This window comes from Bidens hawaiensis, unplaced genomic scaffold (assembly GCF_021521415.1).
Source record: "Bidens hawaiensis isolate Kalapana, Puna unplaced genomic scaffold, B.hawaiensis_p1.1 tig00054356_1, whole genome shotgun sequence".
NCBI classification, from domain to species: Eukaryota; Viridiplantae; Streptophyta; class Magnoliopsida; order Asterales; family Asteraceae; genus Bidens; species Bidens hawaiensis.
The window spans coordinates 76,082-92,083 of NW_027499810.1; the positions used below are offsets into that span (position 1 = coordinate 76,082).

The window sequence follows — 16,002 nt, forward strand, 5'->3', positions numbered from 1 at the left end:
CATACACTTTATATATTTTATTTTTAACCATAAAACAAGATGTTACAAATATCCCCTACCAAATGAGGGTTTCGTCCTCGAAACCATTTATGTAGAGAACAAGTGAGGATAATTCTTTCGCATTTCTTTTTCAGATTCCCAAGTTGCCTCAGATCCTTTTTTATGTTTCCATTGTACGAGGTAACTTAGTAATGAAATCCATTGTCAAGTGTTCCCACTTTCAAGTAGGAATTTCAAGAGGTTGTAACTTGCCATATGGTTTTTGTTGTTCGGCTTTAACTTGTAGACAAGTTAAACACTTTTCTATGTACTTAACGATGTCATGATTCATACCGGGCCACCAATAATCTCTTTTTAAATCGTAGTACATTTTAGTAGCTCCTGGGTGAATGGAATATCGAGATTTGTGAGCCTCATCAAGAATTCTTTTCCTTACTTCTCCAATTTTCGGAATCCATATTCGGTCATACCTTAACTTAACACCATTTGAATTTTCATTTAAGTCCTTAACTTGTCCAAATATCCTTTCTTTCTTTACATTTTCTTCCTTTAAAGCCTCGGCCTGAGTTGCCTTTAATTCTGTCATTAGCTCAGAGCTCAAGATTAACTTATACAATCTGACCTTAAGAGTTGGATATTTTTCTTTTCTGCTAAGAGCATCAGCAACTACATTTGCCTTCCCTGGATGATATAGGATTTCACAATCATAATCTTTTATTAACTCCAACCACCTACGTTGCCTCATATCAAATCCTTTTGTTCAAAGAAATACTTTAAACTTTTGTGATCTGAGTAGATGATGCACTTGGTCCCATACAAGTAATGTCTCCATATCTTCAAAGCAAAGACCACTGCTGCAAACTCCAGGTCGTGAGTCGGGTAGTTAGACTCGCTTGGTTTTAATTGCCTTGAGGCATAAGCTATGACCTTACCTCGTTGCATAAGTACACAACCTAATCCTTGATAAGAAGCATCTGAATATATTACCAGATCTTCAATTCCTTCTGATAGGGTCAGTACTGGGGCTTGAGTTAGGCGTTTCTTTAGTTCTTGGAAAGCTTTTTCTTAACTATCACCCCATACAAACTTAATATATTTTCTAGTTAACTTTGTAAGGGGTGTTGCTATCCTAGAAAAATCTTGGATGAATCTTCGGTAATACCCAGCCAGTCCTAAGAAACTTCTTACTTCAGTAGGTGTCTTGGGTTGTTCCCATTTAGTTATAGCTTTTATCTTTGTGGGATCTACTTGTATCCCTTGATCATTTATTACATGCCCTAGGAACTGCACCTCTTGTAACCAAAATTCACATTTTGAAAACTTGGCATACAACTTATTCTTCCTTAAGGTTTCCAGGACTTCACGTAAGTGATGCGCATGCTCATTTTGAGTTTTGGAGTAAACCAGAATATCATCAATGAAAACGATAACATATTTATCTAACATTGGTTTACATACCCGATTCATCATGTCCATAAAAGCAGCTGGTGCATTTGTTAGCCCAAAGGACATGACTAAGAACTCATAATGTCCATATCTAGTACAGAATGCCGTTTTTGAAATATCTTCATTCTTAATCTTCAATTGATGGTATCCTGACCTTAGGTCAATTTTAGAAAACCAACATGCTCCTTGTAACTGGTCAAATAAATCATCGATCCTAGGCAAAGGATACTTGTTCTTGATAGTTAACTTATTTAACTCACGATAATCTATACACATTCTAAGACTACCCTCTTTCTTCTTTACAAACAGTACCGGCGCGCCCCATGGTGAGATACTTGGTCGAATAAATCCTTTATCAAGTAATTCTTGTATTTGAATCATTAGTTCCTTCATTTCTGAAGGTGCTAGCCAGTAAGGGGCTTTAGCTACGGGTTTTGCTCCTGGTACTAGGTCTATTTTAAATTCCACTTCTCGATCTGGTGGAATTCATGGTAATTCATCTGGAAATACATAAGGAAATTCACATACTACAGAAACTTCTTCCACTTTCTTGCTTTCCTTCTGAGTATCAATTGCATATGCTAGATAAGCAAAACATCCGAGGTGAATCATCTTAGTAGCTTTCATTACTGAAATTATCTTAATTGGCCGTTTCTCACGATCTCCATAAATAGTAACAATACTCCATCTGGTGCTTGAAGTTTGATAGATTTGGTGTCACAGTTAATTTGAGCTTTATAAGCGGCTAACCAGTCCATTCCTATTACTAGGTCAAATTCACCTAATTTCGTAACCATGGTTCTTATAGGAAAGGTTTGTCCTTCTATGTTAAGGAAACAATCATCTATAGCCTCTGTAATTTCTATTTGTTTTCCATCGGCTATTTCCAATGTAAAGGATTGTTCTAGTTTCCTTAAAGGACTGCTTAGTGCATGACAAAACTTATATGAAATGAAACTCTTATTTGCATCAGAATCAAATAGTACCGTTGCTGGTAACTTATTAAGGAGAAACGTACCAGTAATCACATCGTCTGCTTGCTTAGCTTCTTCTGCAGTCATATGGAACGCTCTTCCCTTAGGCTTATTCTCCGTTGGTTTATTCTTCAGCTTGGGACATGTATTTCGTAGGTGGTCAGTTGACCCACATTCATAACAAGCTCTTGGTGGTTCATGGCATTCTGAGATGACATGCCCAAGCTTACGACAACGATAACAGACATTTCCTAAAGAACAAACTCCAAAATGTCGTCTTCCACATTTTAAACATTGATTAGGTTCTCGTTTAAAGTTTCCCTTCTGAGGATTTAATCTTTGAGTCTTGTTTTGGTTTTCTGGCTTCTTATACTCTTCCCTTTTTTTCTCTTATTGTTATCTACCGTTTCCCTATCCAGCTCTACTGCTATACTATAGCCAGCTTCAATTGCCTCATAAAAAGTCTGAGGGTTGGTAGACTTGATGAAAGTACGGTATTCCACTGGCAATCCCCAGATAAATCGATGGATTCTATTATCTTCAGGTGTTACTAAGTGAGGCACAAAGCGAGCCATTTCATTAAATTTCATGACATAGTCCCGATATGCCATATTACCCAATTCCAATCTCAAAAACTCTGCTTCAATCCTTCTCTTTTCGCTTATTGGACAAAACTGTCGAGTAAACATTTCCAAGAACCTTTCCCAAGGAATTTGATTTGCAGCTTCCGTTCCCTGGGCCTGAATGATTGATTCCCACCAATGCAGCGCTTCCTTCTTGAAAGTATGAGTAGCCAACTTCACTTTTTCTTGGGGATCACATTCATATATTGTCAACAATGCCTCCATTTGACTAACCCATTCATGGGCATTGATGGCATCTTGTGTTCCCGTGAACTCGGGTGGTTGAGAAGACTTGAAGATTTTATAGCTACTTTCTTTCTTTTTAATCCCATTTCCATGAGTTTCATTTGTGGCTTCACGATTGGCAAGTATTTGTGCAACTTGTTCGGCTACCATCCGATCTAGTTCAACTTTTGTTATGCGGATTTCTCCTTAATCATTTCCAGGATTTTCCCGATAATTAGTTTCATTATGACTTCCACCCTCCATCTACATATTTAAAATTTCTTGTCTTATGTTTATATTGATAAACGCTCAATATTTAAAATTTTTATTTATCACACATAAGTATAAAACAAGGCTTATAACAACTGGCATACACTTATGTTATTAAACATATTATATAGTATGCTACATCCTAACTTATTTTCTTCTAGAAACTACTTCTTTCGTCTTCCAAGACTAACAGGTTAAAGCCTAAGTACTCCAAATAATACCTAGTTCGCTAAAACCTTGAGCTCTGATACCAACTTGTCACACCCCACCCAGGAAGGGGCACTAACAGTGACCAGTCGGCACATACTTACAGCGGAAACGTAATCTTATATAAAAAAGGAACTACTAAAATATTTGTTACATGTCTAACTATTACACATACTACAAAACGTAACGGTAATAATATAAAACGTCTAACTATTCCAACACTTAGTAGCTAACTCCATGCCCTTATTTATCAACCTGAAAAACATGCTCAGGTAAAAATACATCAGCACACAGCTGGTGAGTCACATAAACCGACATATTTAATAAACTGATACTAAAACAATTTTATTGATCAAGTATGAGCTCATTGCATGTCATGCCATAATTATAACCCGCTCGCTTCACGTTAAAGCCAGGTCAGCATTATTTATTCACACATACAGACTTTACGTACATCTACTGTTGTATTAAGTGTATGCCACCTCGAGAAAATACAATGATCATTATAATATATATAACACCTTGGGTGCCACACCATATGCGCCATGCAAATACCAGATCAATCATAGTCCAAACAGTTTTATGAGCATGTATCAGAGTTTTGAAAATAGTTTAAGTAACTCACCTGAACGGGCTTTCTTCAGCTACTATGGCTTATCCCACTTTAACTTGAATCTATAAATTAATAAACTAGTTTACTTATTTATATTTATGAAATAATATCCTAATAGTTGTAGGCCCTTCGCATAACAATTGTCATTATCGTGCACATCTATTCAAGTCCAGACATATTATGGTTCAACAACCATACCCAGTCAATTTACATTTTATCTTAACCATTCTTGACCAAAGTGGTCATACCAGCCAACAATCTAGTTGTGCACGTACTAGACTAGTTATGCTAAGGTCTTACGTCCTATTCTAATGGCTTGCTACCCTTAAACCTTTCGATAATCCATTATTCAAATATAAAAAAAAATTGTATTAATAATCCTACGATCAACTCCGTATTAAAAATTTACCTTTAATAACTTAATATATAAATAACTAAAAATATTAAAAGAGATATACCTTTATGCTGTGCGTCTACTGACGAGAAAGAAACTTTGATGGGATTTTTTTTGAAATAATAAAGAAAGAAATGTCTAGATATATGAAGGTAAAGTTAATCGACTCGTTTACGTCGGTTTAATTTACTAAATTCTATATAATAATAAAATATAAGTCTTAATAGGGAAGATTCATCCCTCTACGTGGACTTGAAAGATTTTTATGATCATATTATTATTATTATTAATTTAGCTCAAATCTCGTTTTTTTTATAACTTTTAAAATATAACGTTTTATAAAATTATAAATATGTCGTTGAAACATACCCATTTTTCTCTACGTTTCGACTTAAGTTTCATTAAAAACGGAACAAGGTCAAAAATAAATTTTATACGGTGTCTTCTAATACTAACTGCTTGGCCTCAACATCTCATACCTCATGTAATCATTTTACTCGTTTGTCAACATTTAAAACATACACTTTATATATTTTATTTCTAACCATAAAAAAAGATGTTACATGATTATAAATTCTAAGATTGTCTAGTAAGTAAAAAAAGGAATCTATAGTCACTTGTTTTTTTGTTGAACTTCAAATCTATATTGAGTTTATCTTTAAAACTCCACAATCACTTAAGAGTTTGTGCATTGTCTTCTCGTATTGCAACAAAAAGTAGTGAAGAGTTTTTGTCGCTTGCAATGCTTCTTTCCGAGTGACAGGTTCCAAAGCTATTGAATCATCCTCAACTTCATCATCGAACGGATTTTGAATGGCACCCGTCACAATATCTTCAATGCTTTAAACCTCGTAACATCTATTATTTTCTTCAATGCTTTGGACATTTTATAGGGATTAATTTCTAACCATGCTTAATGTGAAGAAGAATAAATGTGCCTTAGAAACTTGTTTTTGTGATTTCTTTTTTGGTACTATGAACTAACTTTTTAATTTATTCAAAAACAATGAACTAGGCAATTCTATAATTTGTGAGAGTACATTGCATTTGGAAATTTAAAGGTCTCTTTAAATTAATAACTTATTAATTAATTATTAATATAATAACATATGGCTAAATTAATAAAATATATTGATCACAACATTATTAATTTATAAAGGTTTTACTTTAATATTAACGGCCGTCAAATCCATGCGTTGGTAAAGGTGGTTATGGATAGATAACCGTGGGTAAATGGTTGTCTGAACTTTGAAATACCCTGACATGAAATCTCATCTGCGACAACTTATCAACTGCCTACTTTAACTACAAAATCACTGGCAACTTTTGTGAGGTCATCCAAAGTGCTCGTTTCCGACGCATTACAACCCGATAAATAGTAAGCAAACAACAGAAAACATGTAACCACCATACTACCGAGGGGTTTATTGAAATTGTAATGACGGGTTTCAATTCAATAATTCATCTTATTTTAATTCTTTTGGGCTTGGGAGTAGTGTGTTTATGGTGCGTCAGGCTGCTTAGAATTTGTTTCATGCAGAGTGATCAAACACGAGAAAACACGACTTGACAACCAAAATGTGTTTATTCCTTTTGCATTTTATACTTTTGGGTTCCTCGCGCTTGAGGTTGTAAAGCTACCTAACCAAGTTCAATGGGGTTTGCATAGTAATATTATAACTCCAAGATCAAATTATATGGTTTATCAAAAGATTTGGTTTTGCATTAAAAAATGGGCTGGTGACGCAATGTGTTACCCGTTTGCCTTCTATTTTAGTGTGTGTGTGTTTGTGTGTATATAAATATATATATTCACTACATAAAATTTTAAAACACGATAATATATAAACTTGTACTGAAACATCAACAGGGTTGTTACATCAAATGTGAATCTTTTAAACCTGAAAAACGAAGAGTTAGTGCATTGAAATGTTATCAGGTAATCTTGAATTAAATACGGTACGTTTTTGTCTTGTAAGATCAGAGACATTCAGACCATCTGAACTCTTTGTACCTGATTTGGTGTCATTGGTGTCACTTCCAATAAGTGAAGCCCAGCATTGGTGTCACCTTCTCGTTCAATGGGGGTCCTCGGGTATAAATCATTGGCAGCCTGATTTTAAACTATTTATCACGACCATATGCTTCACACACCTAACTAAACAAATTATATAAATGAACCAAAAAAATGTGAGGAATGACATATTGGACCAGTACAAATTGTAAAAAAACAAAACAAATGATTTAAGGGTATAAATGTAATCAAACAAATCAAATCACTCTTGTACTACTCGATATCAGTTTGCTAAAGGCACAAAATAAATTAAGCACTAAACTAAACTTCAACCCGTTTGAAATAAGCTCAAATATGAGATTCATACCTTAATCTTAATTAAAATTCGCGGGTAACTATATACATATAATAGTACTTTCATATATATAATATAATGGAATGGTTGTATAACAAATCTTAATATGCATACATACACACACAAAAATCATACTCAGAAAAATTACGTTCATAGCAAAATTATGGTAAGCTTTAGGAATGGTGAGATTCGGGTGAACTAGACTTCTATCTATAAAATAGAGAAATTGCTTCTCTGTGTGTGTATGTGAATTGGATTTTAACTAATTAAAAATAGGAAGGGTGCTTTAAGTGATTGTCTCGGCTGGTCGGAAGGGGTTGTCTGATTCGTGGTTGTGGTTATTGGAAGATATTTTGTGAGCTCGGTAAAGACCATTCGATCTGGGACGCTAGTCATTTGTATAATGATGAAGTGGTGCAAAGGAATGACATCCACTTGTAATATTTTTGTGTGGAGGGCAAGGCTTGATATGATTCCTATTGGGGAGGATTTGAGCAGGAGGAACATCCAATTGAATTCTCTAAGATGCATCTTATGCTTTGAAAAAAACTAAATTATAACACATTGGTCAATAATAATTCATAAGGAATGTGACCAACAACATTCATAAATTTGGATTTTGTTGTGAAGAACAATTTCAGTCTAGAAGAAAAGTAACTTCCACGGCCACAACTCTCATTTATGTCATTCCAAAATAGTTTACAATGTCTTTATTTGGATAGCAGTTAGTCAATTGTTCATTAGGTGCAAACAAAATTACTCTTCCCTTAATACTGGATTGTCTTGGCAACGAAATTGAAAGTTATGTGTGTCATTACCATGTTAAGCCAGTATGGATTCTTATTTGTAAATGGTCATAGGCAAGGAAATTAAATTCTAATTTTCCAGATTAAAATAATAATAAAAAATTAACAAACGAAAAGATCGTAACGTTGAGCTTGATCGTTAAACTTGAAACAAGTTGAAATCAAACATGAACTCAGTATACTTTCAAAGCAAACTTTGTATCATGAGCTTATTAACTCGAGCGAGGGGCCTTCTATCAGTTTGAAGTTAGGCATGGAATAATTGGACGAGCATTAGGTATAGAAAATAAGATATTAAGATAAATGCTGGCTTTTAGATATAATCTATATCACTTTTGAATTTCTTTGTAAAAAGTAAACTAGTTTCTATGGTTGAGAGCAAATTTTGAATTTCGTTGTAATGTTTAAGAGGTGTATTGATAATGGTACTGTCATTCAAATTGGTATTGATTTGGTATTTTCTAGTCACCACGTGTATATTGACATCGTGGTGCAGTTGGACAGTTAGCCCATTTCCAATGCATACAATCTATACTTCCCGTCATGTCGGGTAAACCCTTTCATGCATCGAGTAAATCTGTTGTAGATCGTGCCAAGTGTGTCTTCTAAGATAACGTTCATCGTATAGTTGTATTATGCCTATATTAAAATTATTAAATAAATTTAAAATAAAGGCAATATTTTTTTTTAAGTTTAATAAATACCTTGGCAAAAATACTCAAAGATGTCTCGTGTCGTTACCCCCCCCCCCCCCCTTTTCATTTTTAACTACTTGTCGTTGATGTCTGTTGTGGTTCTGTAGGCGAGCACGCGTAACGCTGTCGTACACTTCTGGATAATGGTGAATCCTAACAACCCTTGTGCGTCCTGTTTTTGCTTAAAGTAATACTCACGCTCAAAATCTTGGACAATGCGTACAAATAAACGTTTAGACATCCGGAAGTGACATATAAAAGTTTTTGAGTTCTTGTATCTCGGCGAGTCAACAAAGTAGTCTTCCATCAAATGATTGTTCGCGCCTTCACGGTCTCATTCAATATATTCTCTTCTCAAAACCGGTTGAGGAGGAGAATAAATAGATTGCATATACTTTGTCGCAAGCGTAACTGCACTTGTAACCTCCTCCTTCGCCTCGTCATCAATCGTGTGCTCGTTATTTTGCAAATATCGATTGATTATGTCAGACGAAGAAAGATAATCAATTTTGTTAGTGTTTTGAATAGATATTTTAAATATGTGAAGAATTTATAGAGATTGATTTAGAAAGTTAAAATATTTGGTTATTAATATAGGAAAATAATTAAATTTTTTATTTTTTCTTTTTAACAAAAAGTAGCCGTTGATAACGATTATGTTGAACAAAAAAAGGGAGAGAGCTCGTCAATGTGTGGGGAGTCCCCTTCAAAACGCCCATAACACCTCGAAGACGACCGCAATAGTTTAAAGTATCTTAATATGCTTAAAAGAAATAAAAAAGTAAAATTTGAAAAACCACCATTCTCTTCCCCTCTGCACCCCTTCTCCGTGGTATCTCCGGCGACCTCTCTCCGTACTCTTCTCCGCCTCCTTCACGACGGCGATCAAACAACCATCACCATCACCTCCTTTAACATTCTTACAATCCGTACTCAATCAAATCAAATCTCTCTCACTACCATTCGTCTTTAACCACTCTAGACTCATTATTAACCCAAACCCATATCTTAAATTCCGCCACATCAGTAATCTTGATCGATTACCTCACCCAAATCAACAAACTTGGCAGGGCCAAAACCGTAATTTCACATCTAAAGTCAAGAAACAGAGTAAGTGAACCCTTTTTATACAGTTTAGTGTTTAATTATTTAGCTAAAGATGGTACTGTTAATGATGTTGAAAATATATGGGCAGATATTTGTGGGTCTGTAAAAAGATTCAATTTTTCAGATTATGTGGTTACAGTTTGTGAATTTAGTGAATTTGATGATATTAAAGATGTATATGAGAGAATTTTGATGGGTGGTATGAGTTGTTTGGAGAGACAAGGTTATGTTGCTTTATCTGAAGCTTTGTGTGAATTAAACGAGGGTTTTTAGCGAAAAACATTGTGAATGAGATGTGTAATAACGGTTTGGCGGCTGATAACGGGACGTGGTTTTTGTTGTTTCGGTGTTTTTGTGAGAATGGGGATTTTGATGAAGCGGATTTGGTGTTGAGGGTACTTGTTAAAAGTGGATTTGTTGTTGATGTTTGTGTGTATGACGTCTTTCTTCGTGGGCTTTGCAAGTCGGGTAAGTATCGTGAAGCTAATAAGTTGTTTAAGAAGTTGATAAAACCGGATTTGAAGAAAGGTTTTGGAGAGAAAAAGGTGGTGTTGAAGGAGGGTAGACGAGTTATATTTCAGTTAAATTGTGAAGGTGTTGTTTCGGAACGAATGGCGTATGGACTTTATTTTTGTGCCTTGTGTGATGCGATGAAACTTGATGAGGCGGAGGTTTTGTTGAAGAAGATGATGAAAGGTAGAGCTTTGTATGAAAATTGTGTTTATGGTTCGTTTATAACAGCACTTTTTAGAGTCGGTAGGGATGAAGATGCTATGAAGTTTTTTAAGGTTCAAAGGAAAACGGGGTTGGTTCATGTTGATGAAATAGGTAGGTATGTGATTATGGGGTTATGTGAAAAGGGGAAAACGGATGACGCGTTTAGGTTATTTGAAGAGATTTTGACGGATACTGGTTTTGTGAACGGTGCAAATGTTTGTAATATGATATTAGATAGTTATTGGAAGCATGGTAGTAATGCAGAAGGTTTCTTTGAAAGATGGCGGTTGAATGAAGGTAGGTATGGGAAACTTGATGTAGCGAGTTACACAATCATGTTTAATGGATATTGTAGGAGTAAGGATGTTTCGAAAGCACTATTGGTGTTTTGAAGAAATGTTGAAGAGGAAAATGGCGGTTGATGGAACGTTATATGAGGGACTTGTAAGATTGTTATGTGATTGTGGTCGGGTAAATGAAGCGTTTCAGTATTTAAACGACATGATTGAAAATGGGCATTTGGTTTTTTGCAAGAGATGGCGAGCACGGTTTCAGTCGGTTTTGAATATTGATGAACATCGTGTTTTGGTTGGATCTTGAAGCGTGAGTTGGCAAAATGAGGGTGGCACGTAGATCATGCCCTTTTATAGTTTTCTTGATCGCCATAATTGACGAGGAGATGATCCATGAGTTGACAAACTCTTATTGGATCTGGATGAGTGGGACAAGGAGAAACAGAGCAGAAAAGGCGCAAATCTCAAATAGGCATAACTTATGATTTGAGTTACGAAGTCCTATAACCAGTAGACGAAAAGGTCTTGACGAGTCGGATCATGTGCAAATAGGCAAGTAAGGTTTGGGCCCACCAGGATTTCTTGATTTAAAGCTTCCGATTTCGTCAGTTGAAATTTCTCCTCCAATTTGTCAGTCTTTAGCACTTTCCTTTTAACATAAAACGTGTAAATCTTTAGCACAATTTACGTCTCTCTGTATGGTTTTAATTTCATGTAATTTTGAAATTTGGCAAACCTTACAAAAATTTAGAAAATCCTTATAAAAGGGCACCTCTTGTAATGCTTATGAAACATTCAGAATTTATTACTTTTTTGAGAATTATCCTGTGTGTTTTATTTGTTTCCGCACTATGTCAATAATTACATGGATGCACTTGGCATATGTTTATAGTTGGCACACCATTAGTTTACTGTTTGTCTAGAGGTGGATTGGGTAACAGATTAAAACAGCCAAGTCTTCGGCATCGGTCAAAATCGCTTTTCTTAGAACAATTTGTGTCAAATATTTTAAAAAAAAAGTGTGTTAACTTCTGTGCCAATCAGTTTAAGGAGGTTTGGTGAATTTTGATTCATTTCTTGTTAGCCAGTTTCTTTTAGCTTTACTTGCTACAGAAAGACACAACCTGAATCGGCCGGTTCATTAAATGGATCAAATTGTCACGACCTACTGTATCTTTCGCGAACAAATTAGTGTTCATTAGTTTCCATTTCCATTTGTGTAATAGAGAGTGCTCAATAATTTTTCAAGCTATCTTATGCACTTATCAGTTATGAATTTGCTCAATGTTTATGGCACTTCACTTTTTGTCTACTACCGGGACTCGGTTACAACTTATGTGTTTCTGTCTTGATTACCGGAAGCTCTTCTATGTTTCTTACAAACTTGATTGGAGGCTTACACTAGTTTGCACTCAGGGATTTGGTCACACCATCTTACTTCCTCTGGTGATGCTTTTGGTACATCTCAAGAAACACTTCGGTGTTTAGAAGGAACAATATTTAAGACAATTTTGTTTGGAATTTTTAATAAATCAAGTCTTAACGTCAGATCATCTAAGTACTTTATGTTACAAGCATTGTACGAAAACATGTAATGAAAATTAAGTCTCCTTGTGTAAGTTCCTGTATCAATCAGTCAGATACACTCCGCTGAAGGAGGGGTACGAGTAAAACTCTGCAACAAAAAGTAAAGCAAAGAGGTAAGACATGAGTTTAACATAACACTAGAGTTATGAAATTATAATATAAAGAATGCACAAACCTGCACCATCTCGAATAAAGCCTTTGCATTCTCATCATTCTTGAAATGATCTCGAACAGGCTGCATTTCATGTAAAATATGAATATTTTTGAACTTATGTAAAATGAAATAATAACAATAACATGCAAAAAAAACTTGTAAAATTCTAACAGCAAACCTGCAAGATCTTGTTTAAGGCCTTTGATAGAGCGAGTTTTAGGTCAGCAGGTTGTAGATCCTCTTTCAAATAATCAGAAGCTAGCTCTTCAAAACTTGTGAAGGTCCTGATCGATCGTAAAAGTAAATAAGTATGAAACCAATTCGTAATTAAAAACGACGAAAATAATAATAAAGCAAACTCACTTTTCTCCTCTGTTTCCTGCTGTTCTTTCAACCTTGAACTCATTGAACCACGGGAGGTACAATGTATTTTATGTACTCGAGGCATGGGTTACCATCAACGAAATTCAGAGGACAGTATGTGTTTTGTATCTTCAAATTAACCACATCCTGTGACATACATCATGCACATGAAATTAATATCACACAACCAAAATGCAACATGAAGACTAAATTAATATCGCACCTCCTTATCCTCCATAAAAATGGCAGAAGCAGGATTAGACTTTGCCATTTTTTCCTGTCCTTCCAACAGTCCAGGAAGCATATCTGCGAACAACAAGCAACAAATAACGATGACAAAAATATATAAATGTTTATATAATATAAAGAAAGTTAAACAACAGGCTCTTACGGTTGTGACAATATGATAGGTTTGTTTTTCCTCTTGATATCATCACAGTACTCCCTAGCAAGAACATTCACTTTCCTTTGATCCATGCCTAGCTGGCAAATGTCAGCCTGTTTCAACAAACAACCTAGGATTACTTACAGACAAATAAGTATATTTCACAATGCAATATTTCACAATGCAGACCTTAAGAAAAAAGATATCTGCACACTGCATGCACGGGTAAAAGATTTGGGGCAGCTGTCAACCCATCCTGTTCTTTTCGGCCCATAATTTGACAACACCTACAATCATTAATGATGTCAAGATACAATAAAAGCTTTTTGTTAACATTAATATTTTACAGATGTAAATAGAATCATAAGTTTTTACCTCGTTATCCTTGGAAGCTTATTTCTCCTAGCCACATCCATAACGATAGGCCAGTACTCATGCGAGCGAGAATTTATTTCCTCGGAAGACCATAGAAACTCAACGTTACCACCTTCGAGATTCATTCCTGCTGCTTTCCATATCTCAATGAGATAGGCGCCCAACTATTTGGATTTTGTCTAAATCTCCACCCATTTTGTCGTTCAGCTGTGCAAACCAGTCAGCTATCCAAATCTTTACTTTGCAACCAGCGGATACCAGTTTATTGACATTTATAGTTTTCATAACACCCTGCGTGGAATAGAAATCAGATTTGATAATAATAATAATAAAACGATTATCATTAAACAAAAAGGTTAATCAAACGAACCTGTGCTATATGCATTCTGCCAGATGGCTCGAATCCGTCATAGCATATGGGGTGGGGCTTCTTTGTAAGAAGATTCAAGAGTTCTTCTTCTTGAATACACTCTTCACCAATACTTCTTACAATCTTAAATCTTTCCGCCACACTCATCCTAAACACGCAACACCAATCCACCAATGAGTATTAATAAAGGCTGAAACTCACCCACAATAATTTGTACAAAAATTTAAATTTAAAGTAAATAAACAAGGACTTACGGTGTAGCAGAGGCATTTGAAGATGATTTATCTTCTGATTTCAAAGAAAGTGATTCTACTTCTTTTGCCAGAGGGATCTCCAATGAATATTCTACAAAAATCAAAACAGATTTAAATATTCTAACTTGCAGTAATATGAAACACAACAGCCTAAGTGAAATTTTAATGATAGAAATAATCTTTATTTGAACTGGAAAATGAGTAATGCTTCAAAATATGATTACAAAAAATAAGCAAGAAGAAATGCCAAAGAATTTTGAATATATGACACTATTTTGTGGAGCACTTTGCATCGCAGGACATAGAAATACTTGTTTGAGACAAAACATGGGTCGTAAAACAATAAAATATGGACATGGTTATATAGTTTTCAAGATCTTTGGCATGGTTATAAGCAATTTTAGATGCGTATAGTCATTGGCGGACCTAGAAATACTTGTTTGAGACTAACACGGGTCATAATATGACAACTTACCATAGGTCCATTACATAACATAAAATGATATAATATAACTTTAAAAAAACATATTTTACAAGGCATGAATCGGATAGCAAAGTAAAAACAATATTACAATAGCTTATAAATATAAACAAACCATATAATTTGATGTTAACTTCAACTAAGTTAAACAAAAGCAAGCAATAAACTAATTATTAGACAAGCAAACGAACGAATGGACAGGGCCGAGGCTGTTTCGTGTTCGTTCATTTAACTGTAACCAACCCAACAATAACGAACAGATTTTTGTGCTTGTGTACGTTCGTTAAGAAACAAACATGTTTGTTTCAGTTTATGTATGAGTAATAAATAAAACCGGAATGAATATTTAAACAAAAAAACATAAAATAACGAATATAAACGAACCTAAACACAAACGAAGGCAGCAAGCACATATGTCCGCCCGTTTAACTGAATGTACAAAAACTTGTATTCCATGATAATTTTTTAGTAAACAAATTTCCTTCAAACGATTACTTAAAAGAATAGAGTTACAAATAATTGGCAATCTGATTTTGATTTAAAAAAAATACTGTTTTGGTTTCGGTTTCTAAAGTTTTTAAAGATCATTGGCATAACCCCTAGCAAGCTTATAATATAATAATGACAGAACCAAATTATTATTCACAAACGCAATGTTTTTTAATAATGTAACCTGGTTACGTATTCGATATAACTTAGGGGTCCATTGTTACCTTATTGGCGAATAATAAGCTGATCAAGTAAGGAATTAGTTGCAGTGTACGTGTGAGACGGTCAATGACTGTTTTAGTGAACGGTCAACACCGGCCAAAATCAACAATGCAGAGGTCAAACGGCAGCAGAGGAATGGTGATGGGTTCGGGAGGTGTAGTTAGGGTTTGGATGGTTATTATTATTAAGATTTAAGAGGTAATATTGCGTTTGATTTGGATATTAATATTTAATAGCAACATCTTCGGGAGGTTTTGTTGAAGAATAAATAAACTTAAGGGACACGCCACGAAGTTATTAGGCTGAGGGGTGTGGGGGGGGCGCGAGTGGGGGCTCCAGCCAATAATATTGTGACGTGTGGCAGAGAGAGAAACTTGATAAGATGGGTGTTGGTTGTGGTGCTCGCGCCCCGGGCCCTGGTGTGGAGGGGCGCGAGAGGGGGCGCGAGCGGTTTTTTTTTTATTTTTTTATAAATGTATTAAAAAAACGTATTATTAAAAAAACTCATAAATTATTTAAAAAAACACACATTTTTTTGAAAATTCATAATAAAAAAAAACATACTAAAAATTAAACAAACAAT

At 34.9% G+C, this 16,002-nt stretch overlaps 2 protein-coding genes and 2 pseudogenes across 3 annotated transcripts; 1 reads left to right on the plus strand and 3 right to left on the minus strand.

The window, feature by feature from the left end:
• Positions 1–2,081: 2,081 nt before the first annotated feature.
• LOC143600579 (uncharacterized) lies at positions 2,082–2,507 on the minus strand. Its single transcript, XM_077078226.1, has one exon. The coding sequence runs from the start codon at positions 2,505–2,507 to the stop codon at positions 2,082–2,084; it is 426 nt and encodes a 141-aa protein (XP_076934341.1).
• A 245-nt stretch (positions 2,508–2,752) lies between these two features.
• LOC143600580 (uncharacterized) lies at positions 2,753–3,439 on the minus strand. The gene has a single exon (XM_077078227.1). The coding sequence runs from the start codon at positions 3,437–3,439 to the stop codon at positions 2,753–2,755; it is 687 nt and encodes a 228-aa protein (XP_076934342.1).
• Positions 3,440–9,437: 5,998 nt separating this feature from the next.
• Positions 9,438–11,317, plus strand: LOC143600582 (uncharacterized; annotated as a pseudogene).
• An 860-nt stretch (positions 11,318–12,177) lies between these two features.
• Positions 12,178–14,370, minus strand: LOC143600578 (tyrosine--tRNA ligase 1, cytoplasmic-like; annotated as a pseudogene). The gene is made up of 10 exons (XR_013147499.1): positions 14,228–14,370; positions 13,974–14,121; positions 13,604–13,894; positions 13,418–13,515; positions 13,236–13,341; positions 13,067–13,149; positions 12,844–12,990; positions 12,659–12,764; positions 12,502–12,561; positions 12,178–12,414 (listed from the first exon to the last, which is right to left on the minus strand). The product of XR_013147499.1 is annotated as a tyrosine--tRNA ligase 1, cytoplasmic-like (transcript).
• Positions 14,371–16,002: the final 1,632 nt, after the last annotated feature.